The 24,175-nt window shown below is 44.0% G+C and overlaps 1 protein-coding gene across 1 annotated transcript in view; it reads left to right on the forward strand.

Moving 5' to 3' along the window:
- Nucleotides 1-6,685: 6,685 nt before the first annotated feature.
- The window catches only part of Sf3a1 (splicing factor 3a subunit 1), a 61,801-nt gene continuing 44,311 nt past the window's right edge, over nt 6,686-24,175 (forward strand). Inside the window, exon 1 of the mRNA XM_080285827.1 lies at nt 6,686-6,864. Within this exon, the coding sequence (XP_080141953.1) occupies nt 6,786-6,864 (79 nt within the window). The 5' untranslated portion in view covers nt 6,686-6,785. The remainder of the gene's footprint in view (nt 6,865-24,175) is intronic.

The raw sequence follows: 24,175 nt of genomic DNA on the forward strand, positions 1-24,175 counted from the left end.
GCATGTTGGAGCCTTTAAAAACGAAACGAACGAAACGATGTAATATGATCTTTCCAAGATAAGTTCTGAGTAAATAAAACCCCAAGCATGTTTAAGGATGATGCAGGATTAAGCTGAATATTATTAAACATTAGTGGGTATACCTGTGGAAGATTTTGTCGGGTTGATAGGTGTAAGAACTGAGTCTTAGATGCATTAAAAACAACCAGATTATTTTTACCCCAGTCAGAGATACGAGCCAAGTCAGACATTAGGTGTGCCATAGCCTCATCCCTTGTTTGTTGAAGTAACTGCTGAGATGGGCATCGCGGGAACCGAATGGAAAGGTGAAGGGTGGAGTCATCAGCGTATGAGTGGATAGGGTTAGATGTACAGCTTAGAAGGTCATTGATGAATAAAAGGAAGAGAGTTGGTGATAGGACAGAGCCCTGAGGAACACCACTGTTGATAGATCTAGGAGAAGAACGATGGCCATCTACAACAGCGGCTATAGAATGACCAGAAAGGAAGCTAGTGATGAAGGCACAGATAGAAGGATAGAAACCGTAAGAGGGCAGTTTGGAAATTAAAGATTTACACCAGACTCGATAGAAAGCCTTTGAAATGTCAAGTGGAATGGCAAAGCTTTCGCCAAAGTCCCGAAAGGAGGATGACCAGGAGTCTGAAAGGTAGGTGAGAAGATCGCCAGTGAAGCGTCCCTGATGGAACCCGTACTGACGATCGGAAAGAAGGTTGTGATAGGAAAGATGCCTTAAAATTTTTCTATTGAGAATTGACTGGAAAACTTTTGAAATACAGGACGTTAAAGCAATTGGACGATAGTTGGAGGGTTGGGAGTGGTCACCCTTCTTTGGGACTGGCTGAATGAGACCAAACTTCCAGCAAGAAGGAAACGTACAAGTTGACAGACACAGGCGAAAGAGTTTGCTTAGGCAGGGTGTAAGCACAGAAGCATAGTTCTTGAGAACAACAGGAGAGACTCCATCAGGCCCATATGCCTTGTTAGTATTGAGGCCAGTGATGGCAGAAAATATTTCAACTGAAGAAATTTTAATGTCAGCCATGAGGAAGTCAGAGGGGGGAAGTGATGGAGGAACAGTGCCGGAATCGTCTAAGGTGGAATTGGAGGAGAAAGTCTGTGTGAAGAGATCTGCTTTATCAGTAGAAGAAATAGCTACAGAAACATCAGAGTAGAAAAAAGGAGGGAAGGATGATGAGGTAAAGTTGTTAGAAAGGCTTTTAGCAAGGTGCCAGAAGGATCTCGAAGAATTCGAGTTGGAGTGTTAAGAGCATTTAATATTGATGAAATTATTTTCAGTAGAGCGAAGAACAGACTTAGCACGATTCCGGGCAGAAATGTAAAGATGATGTGATTCAGGGGTGGGTTGGCTCCGGTACCTTTTGTAGGCCCTCTCCTTGTTGCGGACAGCATTAGAACAAGCGTGATTAAACCAAGGCTTTCTTGCATTAGACAAAGGATACGAGAAAGGAATGTATGCTTCCATGCCCAAGAGAATAACCTCTGTAATGCGCAAGGCACACCCAGATGGCTCCCGGCCATGGAAGCAATAATCATTCCAGGGAAAATCAAAGAAGTACTGCCTGAGGGCCTCCCAATCTGCGGCTCCAAAATGCCACAGACGACGTTTCCCTGGAGAGTCCACAGGCCATACCGGAGTGATAGGACAGGTTATGGTGATAAGGTTGTGATCGGAGGAGCCCAACGGAGAGAAAAGATTAACAGTGTAAGCAGAAGGAATAGTTGTAAGGAAGAGGTCAAGTATGTTGGAGCTCTCTCCAAGGCGGTCTGGGATATGGGTAGGGTGCTGTACAAGCTGCTCTAGGTCATTAAGGATAGAAAAGATGTAGGTTTGTTCACCAGGTGGATCAGTGAAAGGAGAGGAGAGCCAAAGGTGGTGGTGAACATTGAAATCTCCTAAAATGGAGATTTCAGAGAAAGGAGAAATGGATAGGATGTGTTCCATCGTAGAAGTAAGATAGTCGAAGAATTTTTGATAGTCAGTAGACTTAGGGGTAAAATGCCCGCCATGCCCGCCGCCGGACCTTCCACCTCACCACCCCCCACCCCACCACCGGGACGCCACCGCACCACCACCCCAGGAGGACACAACGATGGGGTTAGTGACCCCGATCAAGAGGGTCACCAGGACATCACGATCCCCGCAATTGTTCCAACCCCAGGTGACCAGGGAAAGGAAACTACATTGCGGGCAGAGCAATGGTCGTCAGAATAGGGGTGGGACTGAACAAGATTCAGTCCCAGGTAACACCGTATTGATGGCTTTGTTACACCCTCTAGGGCAGGAGGCCCAAGGGCAGGAGGCCCAAGGCTACGGCCTAACAAAGTATACAAAGGGTAAGGCGACCCAAGGCTCCGGCCTTAGTACACCAGAGAGAGAGAGTTGCCCCAGTGCATCCCTCTCTTGCTGTTCTCCCCTTCAGGAGCAACCCCGCACCGACGCTCTATATATGTGGCGGGGAAGGGACGGCCTAGTACGCCCGTCAGTTGTTCCTGATCGGACAGATCAGATTCCGGCTACGGCCAGAGTACGGACCAGGGTAAAGAGCCCCTGCTACCGTACGTGTAGCCCTTCCCTACTACGGGAGCAACACCATGCCGACGGTCTATATACGTGGCGGGGAAGGGACGGCCTAGTATGCCCTTCAGTTGTTCCTCGTACGCCGGGCAAGTCCACAGCTACAGCCAGAGTACGTACCAGGGTAAGGCGACCCAAGGCTCCGGCCTCAGGACGTACTAGAGAGGACACGAGTGACGTGAGTCCTTCTCCAGCCTCTTTCCCTTGTGGAAGCCCTTCGTCACTACCCAGGAATAAAGCCCCAGAGGAGACGCTAGAGTGGTGGCAAGGCCCGATATCGGACTTACCGCCCACGCCCAGGAGTTCCTTGTTCCTGCCCGAGCCCCAAAGGAGACGCTGCCGCAGTCCAGTCCTGACGGCGCCTCTTCCCCTTGGTGCCCGCAGTCCCAGGACACCCAGGCCAGACTCTCCAGCTCCTAACGAAGGCGATCCGGGCTCCCTCACTCCCCGGAGCCAAAGACGACAGGACCGACTACTCCGGCTGTTTGGTCCCAGTCCCGAGGGCCACCTATCAGGTCGAGGCCCCCAGACCAGAGGGCCCTCCTGCACCACACCGACGCGGCCCCAGCACGAGGGCCGCCTATCAGGTCGAGGCCCCCAGACGGGAGAGCCTCCCTGCACCCCATCTACGAGTGTGACCCAGAGTGAACGTTACCCAGGAGATATAGGAAAATAGTGACTCTCCCTCCCTGTGTCAAGAACAAGTCGGGAAAAAGAGCAGTGAACAGTGACTAAGTGAAGAACAGTGTAGTTGATAGTAGCCCACAAGAACTCAGTGTTGGCAGGGCAGAGAATGAACTTTATTGTAATTATCCATGTCCCCCCATATAAGAGAACTTTCTGTGAACACCTGAGGTAAGGGTGCACGGGCCCGTCAAAAGCCTGAGTGTGAGTGTCGCCATGACAAGGTGACGATGTCAAGTGTCGCTATCCGCACCCCACCTCATTTATAGTAATATTTCCCATACAGACTCCCAATCTTGTTTATTCTCTTTGTGAACCATTCTACATATATCCTGCCTAAAAATGACACATAAACAATACCATAGATAATTCAAGATCTCCCTGTATGAACATTGTAGTGTGTGCTAAGTGTAACTCTATTTTGTGGTGCTGAATATTAACTCTGTGTCTCTGTTCCCCTGTATCTCAAATATCACTCTACGTGTGTTGTTACAGTTAGAATTAAGGTAATAGATGTGTTAAGGTATACTGCCTGGGTTTTATGTCCTGTTCCCTTGCTGGTGCTTTACTTCCGGTCTAGAAAGAGGACCCCACTTCAGTAGCTAGTGTATTTACGACGAGAAGTCGCCTTAAAAACACCAGCATAACAAGGGGATAAGTAAACAACACAGATATAATTAGTCAGAGAATGACAGGAAAGCCGAAGCCAGAACGTAGAGAATTCAGAAGAAGTGAGTTCAGGAACACGACAGCAAGATAAGTCGTTGCGTATATATACACAACAGCCACATTTGGCTTGAAATGAGTATAGAGAAAGTAGGAAATGGGAGAAATGGAGTTCCCCCGAGCTAAGCCCTGTATTGGACTATATAGCCCCGCTAGGGTTACAGGAGCGAGCTACCACTCCCGGCATGGCAGCCCGGGCGAGGCTCGAACTCGCAATCCCCCGATTACGAGTCCAGCGCGCTACCACTGTGCTACCGCGCCCCCCAAGAGAAAGTAGGAGGATACAGAAAAGGGTTTGCTGTCAGTTGCCTCAGACGGCTGAGTCTCAGTCAGAAAGAGAAGGTGAGGTTTAGAGGAGGAGAGGTGGTGCTCAACAGCACGAAAGTTAGAGGCTGCAAATGTTGCAGAAATGAAGAAGAAGTGAGTCAGACAGTGGTTCCAGACAGCTCAAGTCATCACCGGGAGAGGGGCGGAAGGTGGGGGCATTTATGGTCCCTCCCCTGGGGACTCCGAGGCTGAGTGTGGAGACGCCATGATTTTTTTGAATTTTGGAAAAGGAAGTGTAGTGTGTACTGTGCATGCAGTTTGGTGTAGATAGTTAGAGAAATTTGTACTGGAGAGCATGCTGGCCTACTCTCTGTGTAACTGAGACACTGAAGTTCAGCAAAGGGGATTGGTCAGGAACTAGTCCTGAGGGCTGATGAAACAGGAGCTCCAGCACTCCCTGTCATCAGCTTTCCATCCGCCTTGGGAGTACTGCCCTGCTCGACTGGTGCTACAGTCTACTCCTGATATGAGGGTGCTAGGGCTTCAGTGTGTCGAGATAGTGAAGTGAGTGAATTTCTCCATCTGAATGTTGGATTGAAACAGGGATGTGTCATATCTCCCAGGCTGTTCAATTTGTAAATGGATGGGGTTATTAAAGAGATACAAGGTAGGGCAGTGGATGTTGGAGTGGCCCTACTGAGGGATGACTGTTTGGAAACTTCCTGTTCCTGTTCTGTTTTTGCAGATGATACTGTTTTGTTAAGTCAAAATGAAGGGGAACTGCAAGGCTTGGTAAATGTGTTTGGGAAAGTATTTAAGAAGGAGTCTAAAGGTGAGTGTAGGGAAGAGTTAAGTTGTGGCCTTCAAGAGAAATGAAGCCACTAAATGCATGATGGGGTTGGATATGAGGAAATGGAAAATGTAAATGATTGAAGTACTTGATCAATCTGATGAGTAAGGATGGAAGTTGGAGGATGAAGTGCTTGAGAGGGTACAGCAGGGAAGAAGGGTTACTGGCTCAATGAAGGCAGGGAAAAGCAGGGAAAGGAGCATGGAAACAAAAAAACACACTGCATGAGAGCAATGCCATTCCCACCCTAATGTATGAAAGAAAAGCTTGGACCTCACTGGAAGAACAAGTCAGGAATGACAGCAGTGGAGAGGAGCACATGGAGCTACAGTACATGGAGAAACAAACTGACAAATGAGGAAGTGCTCTGTTGTGACATGGATGTAAATGTAATGGAAAGCATTAAGAGAAATACTTCGAGGTGGTTTGGGTGTGTTGAGGGGATGGAGACTGAGAGACATTACAGGAGCATATGTGAATGTGGTGTTGGGGGGGGAGTGGGATGGGGAGACTGACGATGAGATGGAGAGATGGAGTGGAGGGCATGGAGAGTGAGGGACAAACTGGGAGCGTGAGAAGTGGAGGAGGGGAGAGGGAGGGGGAGACAAAGGATGGAGTAGAGAGGTATATGAGAGAGTAGGGATGTAAGCTGGGGGCAGGGCACAAAATGGCAGAGGACAGGGTGACATGTTTGTGGCTTCTCCTTGCGGGATTCGGACTCCCGAAAATCGTGAGGGAGGCAGTGTTTAGGGTATGAAGAAATAGGCGAAAACTAGATTGACTGAAATTCTATTGTTGTAAAGGTATACAGAGTATATAATACAACAAAAGAAGATGGAGGGACTTGCCACACACCTTCTTCAGCACTTACCCGAAAATTGAAGGAGCGTTGTCGTGTCGATATGAATATGGTAGAAAGCGTTAGGAGAAATACATCGAAGTGGTTCAGCCATGTGGAGTCGAGACCCTATAGGGCCGAATGTGGAGACGATGTATGTGAGTGAGGTGGAGGGGGGGAGACCAAGGATGGAGGGATGGTGTTGAGAGGTACAGAAGAGAGGGGGATGTAAGTTAGGGGAAGGGCAGCGAAATGGCAAGGGACAGGGTGACATGGTGGTGATTTGTTTTTGGCCACTCCTTACGGGATTCTGGCTATGGAATCCTGAAAATTGTGAGGGAGGCAAAACGCTAAAAATAAGCACTTCCAAAAAGTGAATAACACCTTTAGGTAGTAGAAAAATGAAAAAAAAAAAGTTTACTCCCTTCAGTCACGTGACTTTTATTAATATCATTATTAATAGATGATTACAATACTCCAGAGGAATACGGTTTAATGAAAATCTAGCCCATCCATCTGGAAAAATCTCCTTTAAAGTTGGCTGAAACCGTCTGTAAATAGTGAGTAATAAAAAAAGATGGAATAATAATAATAATAATAATAATAATAATAATAATAAAATTGGTAGGGGTGGAGTCCTGAAAATAGTGAGGGGCTGCCGTGTATTGAGTGTCATGGCCGTGGCCGAGGAAGGAGGCCAACGTTTATATTGTCATTTTGTTTGTGCCATTAGCCATCACTGAAGCTCTTGCCAGCAGGCGAGGATTACTGCAAGCTTAAGCGTCGACCAAATACCACTACAATGCCGCCAGTTGAGGCTCCGCCGAGTGAAGAGAAGAAAAATGTGGTGGGCTTCATCTATCCCCCGCCTGAAGTGAGGAGTATCCTTTATTACATGGTTAATTTGAGTATATTGAGTATGGCAGGGGCGTTGACTGTAGTTATGTTGACACCAGTACCACACATGGTTCCTGTTTTGTAGGGACAAAATCTAGGAGAGCTCCGATTGACACTAGTTAAGATTTTAATAAAGGTTGCTGTAGCGTAGGCCAACATAATAATTGACATCTAAGTACAGTACTTGCAACAATGGTAAATTTTTAGAAGTAACCAACGTTTTCTTTTGTTATTATTTTTATAGTTTCCAATGCAAAATACTGTGTTTTAATTAGTTTTGACCTTCATTTTGGGGGGAAAATGCCCCTTTTGTAATTTCGAGTAAGATTTCCAAAAGTGGGTTTATCCCCCCAAATCAAGATCAAAATTAATTGAAAACATACTATTCTGCATTTAACTAACCCAAACTAACCTAACCTAACCAAACCTAGGGCCTGACAGACTGAGTGCAAACACCTGCACCAGCCAATATGGCGCAACATTCATCCGCTGCTGAGCGATAGCCTAACCTAAGCCACTATATGACTACCCCTACAAAATTTGTTCCCCCAACTCAAACTAGGCTTAAAAGGTAAGTCTTAGAATAGTTCAGGGACGTAATATAATGAAAATCAGTAACATTGGTTACTTCTAAAGTTATACCGCAACAATTGATTCTTTAGCAAACAGGTGCGGCCATTCCGTATTTTCTGCTGAAATGAGTCTTTTTCACAGGTTACTTGTTATTATCCCTGGTTTACCACAACTATTGGCCATTTTTATAAATTTACTCTTGAAAGCTATAAATGAGAATTTAGTATGCTTAAATGTGCCGCCAACATCCGCCAGTAGCTGGCCATGTTTAACGTTCCTAACGTGCATATTTTATTTGAAAGCTGGCTGCCACATGCAAGTGAGGTTAGGTTGGATTAGGTTAGGTTTGGTTAAATCATGAAGTTTGCCATTGCTTTAACACAGGATACACAGGCACGGCCAGTCTGAGTGATGCAGCCTGGCTGCTTTGTTAACTACCCTCAAAATTTGATCTTTTTCCAATCTCACTCACAGTGGAACAGTTGACTGTTTGTGTTGCATGTGTACCAGATTTACTTATCGTGAGATTGTGAGATTTTTAAAAATATGCTGTATGTGGAATCACCGTGCCCGTTTGGTAATAAATTACCCTTGCAACATTTCTAGATATGATTGGAAGTAGAAATATCATCAGAGTCTGAATTCATAAAAGGAACGTATATTTTTGTACTCAATGATAGTGTGTTTATGGATCAGGACAGAGATGTTAGTTTCTGTCCACTGGTAGCATTGACGTCATGGCCAGTTATCATGTCACTGCTGTATCACCTAGCCTGTACTTTGGGCCTTGTAAGCTTGTTTTATTTTTATTGCTTGTAAATGAATTTTATTGTTTTGTACTTTGATGAACTTGGAAGAATATACCGTGAACCGGGGTGAATTCGGACACGGGGTGGCTTCGGACGAAATTTGCATAAAAAGATTAAATGCTACGCAGCTGCTAAACGAAGAAAGATATCGCATATCTTTAAACTGGATAATGTTCCATAGGTTTTGTAAAATGTTATGTATAATTATCTTTTTAAAATATTATTTTCCACTGGTGAATATATTGTAATAAAGACAATGCTATTTTTTGGTGAAAAAATGAAAACGGGAAAACTTGGTCTGGTGTGAACGAATCATAACAAACCGCACGCTTATACACATTTAGAGGTTTACTTTAACGTCTAACTTGAAGATTGGAACAGAGAAAGGGTTAAAATCTGCATTTTAAATGTATGTAAACATGACATGAGTGAATGTTTACGCATTTTTGGGATTTAAAGGGGTAACTTCGGACAATGGATATTTAAAGGGTTGAGGTCAGACAGCATATCTAATTTGCTTTTTTTATATGTAATAAAACATATTTTGTACAATGTACACAGTCTGCATGCTTATCTTTGTTTTTGCTGCTAAGAAATATGATGTGAGAACACATATTATTTAAGTTACCATATGGTACGGTACCGGTATGATATCCTTATAGTTCGTCTCCACTCCCTCCTCTTGTTCCTCATTCCTAACTCCTGTTTCTCCTTCCCAAGCTCCTTCTCTCATTCCTTCCCAAGCTCCTTCACTCTTTAGCTCTTTCCTTCCCTATCTTCTGTTCCTCCATTCCAAGTTCCCTTTAATTAGGCATTTAAATAGCCGGCACGCTTTAAACCGTCCGGTCAGTCAGTCACAATTGTGCCTTTAACCTGCGCATAGCGTGAGAATGTACTCCCTATAATGTATATGTATAATCAACTAAACTGGGGTTGTAAGTCAATGGAAAATTTATTTTTTCATCTATTTTTGCTATATATCACTACTATTTACTTGTAATTTTTCTGTATTTTTTTGTATTTTTTTCAGCAATTTTTTTAAAAGTCGCGCAGTGTCCGAAGACCCCCCAGAACTGTCCAAACATTCAGCTGAGCTACTAGGGGCCCATTTCAGTGCATTTCTAATGAGTGTCCAGGGTCACCCCAAGGCAGTCCGAAGTCTCCCCAGTCCGGGGTGACCTCGGACACCTATAAAATATTTTACTACGTCTAGATGGAGATACTGAGATTATCTGGCTGTTAGATACTTACAGGTTATTGGCTCACGTACGTATGTAATACTTAACATCAGTATTTTGGCCAAAATAAATTGTGTCAGGATGAAATAACCTTCAAAATCGTACGAAGTCACCCCGGTTCACGGTAGACTCTTAGTTGCATAACATATTGTGGGGGATTTGAAACTTGCATGTGCCTGCTGTGCAAATAAGTAATATAATACCACTGATAGGACAGATAGCCAGATGTTGCTTTTCCTGTTTGAGTGTACTCACCTGGTTGGCTACCCTATTACAATTAACAGTATGGCTCGGTAGGAATCTGCTTTTCAAGAAGTAGGGCAGCCCATACCTGCTGGCACACCAGCCCCGTTTCCTATATACATCATCATCACAATAGACTATTGATTAGAGGCTGAGTTTTGTGCCATATGCACGGTAGTTGCAATACTTGAAGGACTTCGAATTATGAATCATAGTTATTCAATATAGTCCAACAGGATGTGACCTAGTTGTGAATGGAGGGACTTTTTAAATGATGCAACTGAGTCAGCGCTAACAGCATCATCTGAAAGAGAGTTCCAGAGGTCTATATATCTGATGCTGAAGAACCTGCGTCTACACTCGGCTGAAGTGCGGGGCTTGGCCACCTTGAATCTATGGCCCCTGGTGTGAGTTAACGAGGAAGAGAAAAAAGCTCAGGCGGTGCAATTGGGGACTGGCGATGGAAGATTTTCCAGCATTTAATGAGGTCAGCTCTGATCAGTCTCCCTTTTACAGAATACAGGCCCAGGTTTTTCAGACAGTCAGCATAACTGAGTTCGGACAGGCCACTGATTTGCTCAGTCCATCTGCACTGTACAGACTCCAGGAGCCTCTGGTCTCTGTGGTAGCCTGTGTTCCATACAGTGGAGCCAAACTCCATGATGGGTCTGATGTGGGATTTGAATAAAGTCAACGTAAAATCTCGGTCTCGACAGAGGGTGGACTTCAGTAAATTATTTGCCAGGCCTGCTGCCTTTTTTACAGTACTGTATTTCTTATGTGGGAATGAAATTTCAGTGGACTGTCAACCAAGATACCCAAGTCTTTGTGTGTAGTTTCTACGGAGAGGCTGGTGTTGTTCATGTGATAGTACTGAAGTGCACCAATAGAATTCCAGTCTACTGGGCCTCTCTGACATCGCAGAACAGTACACTTGTCAAGATTGAAACGTAAACCCCAGAACTCAGCGACATTGTAGACCATATCAATGTCCTTCTGGCATGTACTTATATCTGCAGCTAATGTGGAACAAGTGTTTTGGCGCAACTTGAGGTAAATCTTCATGTCGTCAGCAAAGAATTTACATTTGGAGCGTATGTATGAGGGTAGAAAGTTTATATATACCAGAAAGAGCAAGGGGCCTAGAACAGATCCCTGGGGAACACCACTGAGAACATTCCTTGAGGAACTGGCGCAGCCGGACACAGACACTTGCATGGTGCGGCCTGACAGGAAGTCAAAGATTCAAGTCAGCAAGGAACCACTGACCCCAAGTAGCCTCAGCTTGTCAGTGAGTATCGAATGGTTGATGCTGTCAAAGGCTTTGCTAAAGTCAAACAAGACAACATTCACAACATACCCAGCATCCACCCACGCCGTAACATCATTATACACGAGTAACAGTTGGTCATCTACAGTTCTACCCTGTCTGAATCCATACTGCTCATTTGACAGCACTCCATTAGTGTCAAGGTAATTGTATAATACCTCTGTAATAAATCTTTCTAGGGTTTTTTAGCAGACAGAGGTTAGGCTAATAGGCCTATAGTTAAGAGGTTTGTGTCGAGAGCCTTTCTTGAATATAGGAATGATAATGGATTTTTTCCAATCTTGTGGCAATTTACCAATGGTGACAGACTTTTGAAATATCAAAAACAAGGGTAAGGCTAAGGCTGGGCAATATTTCAGAAGACTGGGGTGGAGGCTATCAGGTCCCATACTGGTGTTCGGGTCCAGTGCTGCGAGTCTATTTCTCACTTCTTGCAAGGATAGGGTCACTGTGTCGAGGATACCCTCAAAAGTTTGGTGAGGGAAGGGAGCGTAAGGAGCATGAGTTGAGTAAACTGTACAAAAATGTGTAGCAAAAGTTTCTGCCTTCTGAGTACAGTCTGATGTTAACACACCATTGTCCAATCTTATGGGGCCTACTGAGGCTGCACCTGCTTTCTTATTTCTGATGTACTGGTGAAATGGTTTTGAGGAGACCTGTAGTTTTCTAATCAGTGACATTTCGTGATTGATTTGCATGTGTTGAAGTAGTTACGAAAGCTGTTGTTGAGAGAGTCGTAGTGTGATAGAGCTTGGGAAGCCTCAGGAGATAGTGCATGTAAATATTGATGAGGTTCATTGATCTGAAATTGTATATGTCTACAAATTTTAAGTTTATTTCTTTGATATTTATATTATTCTGCACAGTATTTTGTAAAGGAAAAGAGATTCATGAAATTTTGGACAGTCAGTTCCCCCAGGTTAGTTTAGTTAGGTTAAGTTAGATTAGAGTATTTAGCTCAGCTTAGTTAATTTATTAGGTATTATTAGATTGCCTAGGTTAGATAAGTTAGATTAGCTTAGTTTGACTAGCTTGATAAGGTTAGGTTAGATTGAAAAATTATTAGAATAACTTTGAATGATTAACATGGCAAATTTACCAAAGAAAAGAAATAATAGTACAGTAATCCCGCATTTTTTGCGGATTTTTTGTCTACGGTTTTGCCCTCTCGCGGATTTTCTTAGCATTAATAAGTTCAACAAAAATATCCTTGAATATACAGAAAAAAAAAAAAAATTGAAATTCCCGCAGCTTCCAATTGTAGCGCGGTAAACTCACGCCACCCTCTGTCCCTTTCCCGTGGCCCCTCTGCCAGTGTTACCATATCTAGCATAATTTTATTCTTTTAGCATAATTTTGATCAAATTTTCGAGTCTGGAATATTTTTTAGCATATTAGAAGTTTTAGAATCATTCTAGCATAATTTAGAATGGAATGGAATATTTTTAGAATAATTTTATAAAAGCTACAAATCAGAGAGAGAGAGAGAGAGAGAGAGAGAGAGAGACGAATAAGGTAAGATGTTTGAATAATTGGTTACTTTCAGTTTGGGCTTGGTTGGGTTGGATTAGGTTAGGTTAGGTTAGGTTGTTTTAGGTTCGGTTCGGTTTGGTTCGGTTAGGTTAGGATAAGTTTGAGCTTTGTACTTTACCCATGAAACCTAGGTTTTTCCGATGGATTTTGGTATGATTCATTCGATTTTCAGCTTCATTTCAGTCGGAAATGACCATTTTCTGTGTTTTCCCCCCTCCCTATAACCCCCGATTCCCCAAAGATCCCTCATTATTTCAGGGGGATGGGGGGGGGCATATCTCAAAATCTGGTTATTTCCGACGGAAATGATGCTCAAAATCGAACGAATCACATCAAAATCCATCAGAAAAACGTAAGTTTCGTGGGAAAAAGCAGTATGGGTAGATACCGATATTTATCCTCTTACTGTATGTAGGTTCATTTTAATATTTTCATAGTAAACAATACATAATTAATATGTTGCACGAATATGTATAGAATTTTATCATTTAGCTTCAAGTTAGCATAATTCATTTTTTACTTGGAACAAATATGCTCAATCTAGCATAATTTTTTCATTGCCCTAGCATAATTTCGTTGTTTGGATATGGCAACACTGCTCTCTGTCCCGCATTCTTCAGTCCACGCCTGACTGCCTTAAGTGGCTGGTGTGCTTGTAACCACACTATGATATGAGCCTCTTGCCTCCCACTTGCTTTCCACATGGCCCCAGGACGTAAGCCAGCCTCACCAAAGGCTGATAATACAATTAGTAAGAACTCCAAAGTGACAAAACGATCAAGTTATGACCTTAGCAGAGAAAATTGTGTTACTGGACAAGCTAAGAAACGAACGTGCGAGTGTTTGCTATCACCAGTTAATGCATCTTTTTATTTTGTACTTTTTGTTAATAAATGTGTAGATAATTGTGTATTACAGTACGGTGTTTACGTTTTTCCTTCATAATGGAGTATGTGCTTTCAATCTTGTAAGAAGGTATTTCGGGCTGAGTATGGAGGTTTCGGGACAATTCGCAGTCACAACAAACACAAAACAATTCGCCTTCATTAATGAAGATAGCTATGGGTGACGCTAGAATATAATTCAAAGGCGACTACAGCGAGGAAGAAACAAATAAATTATTGACTAAAGGTGCAACTAATAAATAATATCCAGAACCTACGCTACTGAACATAGACTGCTGGATCCCCCTGAAATATAGTTATTAAAGTATTGATTAATTAATAAGTATATTGATGAACGTACTGATTAGTATATTTATAGAATGGCGGGGAATCGTCCAGGGTGCGAATTGTTCTGAAGGGGAATCGTCCATGTTTTGACGGGGAATTGTCTGACGGCGAATTGTCTCGCAATCAGTATGGACATGGACTGTGTGATGGGCAGCATGGTGGACACAAGTGCAAGTTTTCAATTGTTAATAGAGTATTCGCGGAATTGACTTCGCGGGGGTTACAAGAACGTAACTACCGCGAAATATGCGGGATTACTGTACCGTACAGTATTACAGAAGCTGTCATAGAGTTTTACCTTTTGTACTTTGAGCTTTTTTTTTTTTCTTATTTTGTACTGGTAATTTGTTATTTTTGTCCAACCACAAATTTCTGGTGACCAGTCTATTTCTTAATGACATTGCATAGTTACATTAATACAGTGGGGTCTCTTGATGAGTTTTTATTATTTGTGGGTGTGACCGTTTGCGAATACCCATGAATAACAAGAAATGACCACTTATCAGCAGCCTTGAATTTGATTGCATACCATACTATATCTGTTTGTCTAGTAATAGCCAGATGCCACAGTCCTGTAGGGGGTGACCGTTTGTCTTTGAGTTGGTTGTTGTACGAGGAGGGGCACTAACCCTCCACCAATCCACTTGTTAACACACAGGGAACATGTACAGGTTGGTTATATAGTTACCACCCATCTTTGTTAACCCGCCCCGTCCCGGAGACGTGAATTCACGTCCTCACATGATGTGCACTCATATCCCGGAGACGTAAATTAACGCGGGAACATTGCAAGGTCCCTAATTTGCACAATTTTCAATTTTCGCGAGTGATTTCGCGAGTGATTTTTGGCATGTATACACGGGACACCTTCCTCTATTCCTCTACAAGATGCCAAGCAGGGACAGTGCCTTACACCGCATAACCTCTCCCCCCCCCTGCACGCCATTGTCTCGGCAATTCACCTGTTACCAGTGACCTGGCCAATAAAGACATTCAGGGCCAGAGTGATTCCCCAATCGATGACAATGTGGAGGACAAAGTTTACATAGCATTAGAGGAAGAAACAGTCAGAAATGATGATCAGGTAATGTGGGAAAAAAAGGTCATGAATGGTGATGAGTTAGTGAGTGAAACAATGCTTATAATGCCTATATTACTGTTTGAAAACCAATATACTCTTGTACTACATATAAATTCGTACCAAGTAAATAAATAAATACTGTTTATGAGTGGATAAAATAGTTACCCTCCCATAGAACTCATTTTCTTTGGTGCCAGCTTGTTAGAAAACCCAGTCAGGTAAGGAGGTACTAGTACCTGGATCGAGTATTTTAAACCTCAGGTGAGTGATTTCTCTATGAATTTTCGATGTTTCTCACCAAAAGCGAATGTTTGAGCCTAAAAAAAAAAAAGTCAAAAAATGTCGGGACTGGGGCGTACCACTGCCCAGAAAACGTCGGGATGGGGCAGGTTAATGGTTTGAGAAGGAAATTTATAGGAACATAACCCACACCAGAAACATTTTTCAATAAACATAACTGTCATTGCTCGTCTTTGCTTGGGTCACATCCGCCTCACTCACGGTCAGCTAATGAGTGGCGACCCCTGCCACTTTGTTCACGCTGTAACTTTTTTTTTTTTGACTGCCATTCTTGCTCCACTTCTGTAGCTCTGATTTTTCCTTCCTCTCATTATTACCCTGCCCCCATTGCTTACTAATTTCCCTGGTATCTCTCCTACATTTTCTGTTTCTGATATTACTTTCTTTCTGCTCTGTACATTTTGCATCTAATTTAATAGTCCATCCTTTTTTTGCTACCTTAGTGCCACATAGCATCCCTAGGCTTGGTGCTAGCTTTTCTCACAATAAATTCATCCATTCACTATACATAATATGGTACTAACTCTCAATTTGGAACTGCTTGGTTCCAAATACCTGATGGAAAATGGAATACAGTACATCCCCCTAGTACGCAAGTATATGGACAGCAGAGGATGTCGCGTAATAGGAATTCGCATACTGTGAATACGTAGCCTAAACTCATGGGAAAAATTATATATGGGCACCACCCCCCTTCATGGGCAACCCTTGAGACGCCATTCAGACCTAAGTATTGTACTATACAGGGAAACTATGTAAGACATATTACCTGAGATAAAGTAAACCAACAGGATAATGGCTTTACTAGTTAAATCAACAAGGATATGGTTTAACTAAACCAACAAGAATATGGCTGCTCACCTTTACCCAAGAGGACAACAGGCTTGATGGAGGTAAGAAGAGGATCCGAGGCTGGATGAGGCACCCAGCGTGCATCAACTGCATCACCCGACACACCACATTCCTCACCACTCTCGTCAGCAGCACTTTCGACACGTTCACTAGCTAATGCACTCACTTCGTTCATAAACCCTTCAAAGTCTATTTCTGACACCTTAGACATCGAATCAGTCTCTTGATCCTCCTCCGGAAATGACTCTGATGTTGAAGGGAGTGATTCCTCATTTTGTTTTGAAGGTAATGGGAGTGTTTGCTTCCGTCTGTTTACTTCCTGGTTTTACTTGTCTGTGTAGTAGCGGAAGGTTTTCTCCAGTGAAGACATCACCTCCTAGACTCGCAACTGAGAGCTTTCGATGTCCTTGAATTCTTCCTTGAATTTATCAAGGGCACACAGTACCCGGCTGATCTCCATCATGGACAAATCTTCACTCTCCATCACTGGTATTACTGCCTTCTCTGCTGTGATCTCCTGCTCTGCGTCAGCCTCATCCACTAGCTGCATGATTTCCTGGGGATCCTGCTCTGCTGCTGCCAAATGTAAACCCCTGATCTCCTCCAGCGAGACGGCCTGAAACCCTGGCACAGCTTGTGCGCTTGTGAGAGTGGCTGACTCGGCAGCGGCCAGGGACTGAAAGCCGCTTCCCGATGCGATTTCACACAGGTGCAGTACAAGGAGGCGCCAAGCATGGTTAAATGTTGCAGTGGTTATATCTGTCCAAGAGGACAACAAGAGAGTGATGGCATCCTTGAGGTTGAATGACCGCCAAAAAGCCATAATAGTCTTCTCAGGAGTTGAAGTTGGTTGTGTGGGTGCTGTGCTTGGTGAGGATGAAAGTGGTGGCAAGTCCAAGCCATCCTAGGCGTCCATGACATCACTCCCGACTGTGTTCAAGTCAAGAATTGCCTGCAGTTCCTCACAGCTGTCGGTCTTGCTGCGGAGGTGATCGTAGAGGCGTTGGAATCAACTCCTGGTCTAGCGGTTGGATGGGAGAGGTCGTTCTTGGGGGCAGAAAATCGATCTTGCATTCCTTGCTGAGGTCTGCTAGCCAGGTTGGATGACTTGAGGCATTGTCGAGGATGAGAAGCACCTTGAAGGGGATGCCAAGTTCCCGGGATTTTGCAACGGTATCAGGGATGAAATGATGCTACTCCTCATCCAACCATTGGAGTTGCTGTACCAGTATACTCCGCTGTCATCCATGCAGCGCAGATTCTTGTAACTTCTGGGGTGTGCTGCGGTATGCACCACAACAGGACCCATCTTGTGTGAGCCTGGTAAGTTCAAGACGAACATGACTGTTATCCTGCTCTTGTTGATTTTTCTGCCCCAGGCCTGGCGCTGGTGCTTACTAATATAAGTACACTTCGGCTTAGCCTTGTAGTATAGGGTTGTTTCATCAGTGTTGTAAATTTTGTCCCTGCTGTAGCCGACCTCGTTGATTATCCCCTTTAGGATGGCTGGATAATCCGTGGTTGCCATTTCATCCGCTGATGCACTCTCCTCCGTGAGGCGAATGTGACATAGCTCCTTCCTCTTCAGAAAGCAGCAAAGCCATCCCATGGAGGCTTTAAATGGTTTCTTTACAGCAAGCTTCAGAGCTGCAGCTTTGTAGAAAATCTTGGCCTGGTCCCTGATGTAGTGACCATTCAGTGGAATTTCTTCCTTCTCCTTCCTCAGGATAAATGTAGCCAGGTACCGCTCCATAAGAATTATAGCCTGGTTGGTCAGCCTGCTTCTCCCGTCCAATGCCACCATCCCATATGTCTTCACAGTCTTCCTTATGGCCTCCCTGTTACCCCATATAGTTCGCACGGACAATTCTGCCAAGCCAAGTTCCTTGTCAATGGCCGTGTTACTCTTCCCACTCTCCTTCTTCCTAATGACTTGCATCTTCATGGAATGGGTGATGCACTTCTTCCTGGAGGAGGGGGCAGACATCCTGGCTCACAAAAAAAAAATAGCCGTAGAGTACACGGGGACGTACCTGGAACAGCAAGTGTACCCTCTGTGCGCGTGTGTTTCCTCTGCTGGGACTCTCTCCTCACCACCTTCCAAGCGGCGCATATGAGCATCACGTGACGAGTGAGCAGCATCGACGTCATAAGGTGGGCGGAGCGTAAGTAACCATTATTGCTTCTTGGGGGGGTAATGTCGCGTACTTGGAGTAACCCCGGATTTGGGCCACTCTTCACTGCTCGTCTTGCTTACAAGGAGTTCAGTTCGCCTACTAATAAAAAATACACTAAAAAAAAAAAAAAATACATCCTCGCGTGCAAGGGGGATCACGTACTCGAAACTACTGTATTGTGGGGATGTACTATACTGTGTTTTGGAAGTTATGCAGTACTACTTGCAAATACTAGACAAGAACTGTGTAGATTAGTGTAGCGTTTGCCGATGTTTGTGAGCCTTGTGCCTCGAGAGTAAATGTAGAAAATAAAGTGATGGTTATTGAGAGAGAAGGTGACTCCCAGTGTGATGTTACAGTGAATGGAGAGAGAGACTTGAATTGGTGATAGAATTCAAATACCTGGGTACAGTGATAGAAAAGAGAGGAAAATGTACAAAAGAATGTGAAAGTAGAGCGATACAAGGAAGGAAAGTAGCTGTGCAATGAAGGCCTTGATAAGAAACAGAGGCTTGAGTGTTGCAGCTGCACGAGGCTTATGTGAGGAGTGTTAGTGCCAACTTTAACATATGGATGTGAGACTCTGGTGTGGCATTAAAATGTAAAGTCAAGAGTGATAGCAGTGAAGATGGGACTGCTAAGGAATGTATGTGGAGTACAGAGAGCGGATAGGATACGAAATAATGTTGTTCATGAAAGATGTGGAGTGGGAAGTCTGTGGACACCAGAATCGAAGAGAGTGTACTGATATGGTATGGTCATGTGGAGAGAATGGATAGCTAATGATAGAGTGGTGAAAAAGGTATATCAGAGAAAATTTGAAGGAGGGAGGAGGCGAGGTAGGCCAAGGAGAAGGCGGAGAGATATGGTGGATGCATGTGTGAGGAAGAGAGGTTTGGAAGTCGGTGAGGCTATGGGATTGAGTAGAGATCGAGCTGGCTGGAAGAATGTTGTGGGGAGAAGCGTATGATCAGGGATTTGGCACCCCTTTTTAACGTGATAGTGTCTGGATTAACTCTATTGGATACGTTTATGTGAAGCTACAGTACGTGGTGAATGTTTTTTGGCGTATCAGATAAAGCCAGGATTCTGGGGGCTTGAATGGTGACTGCATGGAAGTTTGGCCCATTGGATTGGGCAAGTTTTGGCTGTCTGGACATTGCTACTCCTCACCCTGCCCTAGGGTGGGAAAGGAGGTCCCGATGATGATGATGGAATAATAATAATGTTAACCATATATTAGTAATATATCATTTGTTGTTAACCTATATGTTACTTGTTCACAGCTAAACTTTGTCTTCAGTTAGGTATTGACTGTGAAGACAGAGTATACTGTATACAGTATATGGTAGAGGGTGTTAGCTTATGGATGTAATTGAAAGTGTTAGTATCACTTAGAAGCATATGGAATGTGGAGGTTTTTGGAAATTGGATATTCGGAATGAGAGTTTATACAGTAGTTTTTAGGATGATTCAGTGTTTAGTGAGAACTTCAACCTCTGATAGCACAGTGCCTGTAAATGATTCTCAAACATGGTGTGCATAGTAGCCATACTCAAATGTTTGTAGGTAGGAAAGCAATGGTAGCTATATTTAAACAGTTCAGTTTGAGGAGTCTTTCCAAAACTGAATGAAATAGATGGGCAGACAAATGAGGAAGTAAAGGAATGTTGTGGTATTGGTGTGGATGTGGCTGAAAAATGTTGAGATACTCAGAGGTTTGGCCATGTGGATTGTGGAGAAGCTGGAGAATGAAAGACTGACTTGAACAGTTTATGGGAGTGAGGTGGAGGGGGAGACCTAGGATGAACTGGAGGCTTGGAGTGGAGAGGGATTACAGTAAGGCCTTGCAACTAGTGATCTTAAGAGACTGATGAAACCTCGCTAGTTGTGAAACTGCTAGTTTGGAGGCAAGCTTTATATAGCAAAAAATAAAAATAGACTGGAACATTTACAAAGTTCAACTATTTTCCCCTTTTGTCTACTTTTATCCACTAAATAGTCACATTTTTATGTACTTACTATAATTAATAGGACAGAGCAATAAAAAGTCACCGTTACATGCTCAGAATGCTGTTTATTGAAAGAAAAAATTGGGAGTGCACATACTTACTGGGAGAAAGCACCGCCACCACCATCGCCACCCTCCTCTCCACCATTGCTACCCTGTCAAGCACCAGCGTTTCTCTGTATCTCATGTAGTATCTCATCATCACTTTCAAACCCTTCATAGTCGTTAGGTTCACCACCATTTCCACCACCAGCCACAGAAGCCATGAGGCTAGCAAAAACAGTGAACACTGGGGGTAGCCAGGTATAAAAAAAGGGCAAGGTCACACTAGCGTAGCAATGGGCAGGACAACAGTGAATTGAAACATGCCATGTGACTCGCTTGGTAGGTGCGGCTCGCTCACTAGACGACGATTGGCATGGAGTTGCTAGTTTTGAGGTTTTTGTCACTAGTTATGAAGCTGAAGACAGTTTCTATCCTATTGCTAGACTTGAAATCGCTAGTCAAAAAAACGTTAGTTGCGGGGCCCTACTGTTCTGGGTATATAATAAAGGAGGGTGTGAGCTTATGGATGTGATTGAATGTGTTAAGAGATACTCTGAGAAGGTTTGGCTATGTGGATTGTGGAGAGGATGGAGAATGAGACTGACAGTGTATGAGAGTGAGGTGGAGGGGGAGACCTAGAATGAATTGGAGGGATGGAGTGGAGTGGAGAGAGTATTATATGATAGAGGATGGTGTGAGTTGGGGGAAAGGCAACCAAATGGCAGAGGATAGGATGCCATGGTGGTGATTTGTTTGTGTCCATCCCTGATGGGATTATGGCATCTGGAAAAAAAAAAAAAAAAAAAAAAAAAAATCCATCCGTCATCCAATTCTACGTTGCCCCATGAGGAGCGTAGGAGCCTGGGACTAGGCAAGTTGATCCTGACATTTAAGATGAGAGTGACCAGCCTCACTCATCCCGGAGTGGCATTACGTGAGCAATACACCCCAACAACCCCGTGGATATAAACCTTCACCAGCTCCATCCGATTGGAGTGCTGTAATTACCCTCTAAACCACCAGGTGCCATAATTTGGTTATATGGTTACCACCCAGTGCAGTAAATGGTTTCCTGGTGTACAGGAAACCATTTGGCTTGTCACTCAGTGTAGAGTCACCTATAGGCAGAGGAAAGAGGAAAGAATGAAGGAAAGATAGATAGAAGAGGGACTGTAAAGTCATCCCTAGGCAGAAAGACGAGGAAAGAATGGAGTAAAGAATGACAGAAGAGGAAGGAAGGAAAGGAAAGGACAGACACTCGAGAGCAGCACTACATTGAGTGAGTGGATGGTGAGTGCCCCCTCCTACCAAAGAAAAATAAATAAATAAAGCCCCAGCCCCAGTGTGATATGAGAGCACTGCCTGTACTTCTTTTGTATTCCTGTATTCTGGTGGTGGAGAGGGTGGCCTTCGCACAGTGGTGCTGATATGACTAGATGGTTCCACTGCTTGTTAAACAAATATTGTTCAGTTCACTTCTAATCCCTCCAAAAGAGGATGATGGACTTGTAGCGATTTTTGAGCGGAGGTTGCCAGTGTGTGGCACGTCAGGTATGTGGTGACTTGCCTGTTTAGTGTTCAGGTTATGCAGGAGCTGTTTTGCTAAAGTATAATGCTGTAGTATGTTAGGTTTGCTGCCTTTATAAATGTTTGGTACTCACAATGGGGATAATAGCAAACTCTATCTGGGAGAGTGAGGAGTATATTATTAAGATATGTTAACACATCACCAACACTGTATCCAAGACACTCATGATTAGTTCACAAGGGAAAATTACAGAATACTTGTTTTCCAACAAGTTACGGTACCACGTTTTCATTTCCGTTTTTAAAGGCTCCAACATGCTTGCATGTGTCGGCCTTGGTCACCTAATGACGGCTGTCCACGCTGCACGATCCATTGCAGCCTCCCTGTTCAGTCCCTTAACCCTGAGGTCACACTTAATGACCTTGTCCCATGTCTTTCTCGGTCTACCCCTCATAACCCCACCCCCAATATTAACACTTCTCACCTTCCTCACCCAATTATCATCCCCCATTCTCTCCACATGTCCAAACCATCTCAGTCTACCTCTCATCACAGCACCAATACACTCCAGTCCCATCCTACCTCTCAACTCTTCCATCGTACACCCAGCCCCTCCAGGCCTTGGACGCAGGGACGCACTGCACATCCACCTAATCATTGTCATTTCTGTACGTCTGAGCCGGCGAATATCCTCCTCCTTCACTGCCCAGGTCTCACTACCATACAGCATTACACTCCTAACACATGCCACAGACAAAGACCCCTTAGCACGTAGGGAGAGTCCTCTCAATGTCAGGAGAGGCAAGAGCTCCCTGAACTTCTTCCAACCACTTCTCACCCTAGCCACAGAGCTAGCTCAAGCCCCACCTCCAGCACACAACATGTCTCCCAAGTAACAAAACTCTTCCACACACTCAAGAGATTCACCAGCAAGTTCAATCCTTTCATTGCTGACAATCGCCACCTGCTCACCCCGACACACCGTACACATAAAATCAGCATTATCTCGCGGTCTACCTCTTATACCACTACATCTCTTACGCACCCATTTATCACACACACCGCACAAGATGGAATTACTTCCCACGCCCTTGTGGCAAACTGCACATGGCCACTCTCCCTCGTCTTTGACAGTACCGCCACCAGCCCTAGATATCATCACTTTTGCTTTATCTGCATTTACCCTTAAACCCTTGTGCCCCATACCATCTCCACTTCCTAAACCTTTCCTCCGCCTCCCTTTTGTTCTCTGCAATCAACACCAAATCATCAGCATACAACAACTCCCACGGGAGTCCGTTTCTAAAGTCATGTGAAAGGGCTTCAAGTACCATGATAAACAACATGGGACTCAAGACTGACCCCTGATGCACACCAACATTCACGGAAAACTCATCATTCAAATCTCCATTCACTCTTACCTGGGTGTGAGCACCCACATACATAGCCATAACCACCCTAACCAGCCACTCCTCCAAGCCAAGCTTTCTCATTGCCCACTTCACCACCTCTCTAGGGACTCTGTCAAAGGCCTTTTCCAAATCAACAAAAACAAAATAAAGATCCCTTCTCCTACCAATATATTTTTCCTGAAGATGTCGAACAATGAATATAGCATCAGTGGTCCCCCTACCTGGCATAAACCCAAACTGCATCTCATCAATATTCACTCTTTCTCTAATCATACCTTCTAAAACTCTCTCCATTACCTTCATTATCTGATCCAAAAGCTTTATACCTCTATAATTTCCTCTTTCCAGGGCATCACCCTTCCCTTTATATACATTTACATTTACACTTTTCAGCCAATCATCTGGGACAACACACTCTTAAATAATCCTGTTAATCAGGTCAGTGACTAAACTCACCCCTATATCGCCTGAGGCCTTCAACATTTCGGCAGTCAACCCAGACACACCTGCTGCCTTCCCCACCCTCATCCTGCCTATTGCCTCACTCACAGTAGCAGTATCAATCAAAGGCCAAGGGCCAGACACTGGATCTGCTGGCTCCAAACCTTCCCTGTCCCAGTGAAACTCCTCATTCAACAACCGGTTATAATGCTCTCTCCATGCATCTTTAATATCCTCACTGTTCACCACTACCCTTCCTTCATCATTCTTCACACATTGCTCACCTATAATATCCCGATTATCCCTCTTCACTTGACCTGCCACCCTAAGTATATTTTTCCTTTCCCCATGATTTAGGTTATCAAGTAATAGTCTCTGTGACTCAGACTTTGCCCTGTATACCTCTCTTGTAGCCCTACGCTTGGCAGCCAAATATTCCTTTTTGCTACTACCCTTCTTCCATACTTAATGGAGAAAGAAATATTTTTTA

The sequence above is a fragment of the Coenobita brevimanus genome, chromosome 108, assembly GCF_032717465.1.
Source record: "Coenobita brevimanus isolate Jiangsu-jjx chromosome 108, ASM3271746v2, whole genome shotgun sequence".
Lineage (NCBI taxonomy): Eukaryota > Metazoa > Arthropoda > Malacostraca > Decapoda > Coenobitidae > Coenobita > Coenobita brevimanus.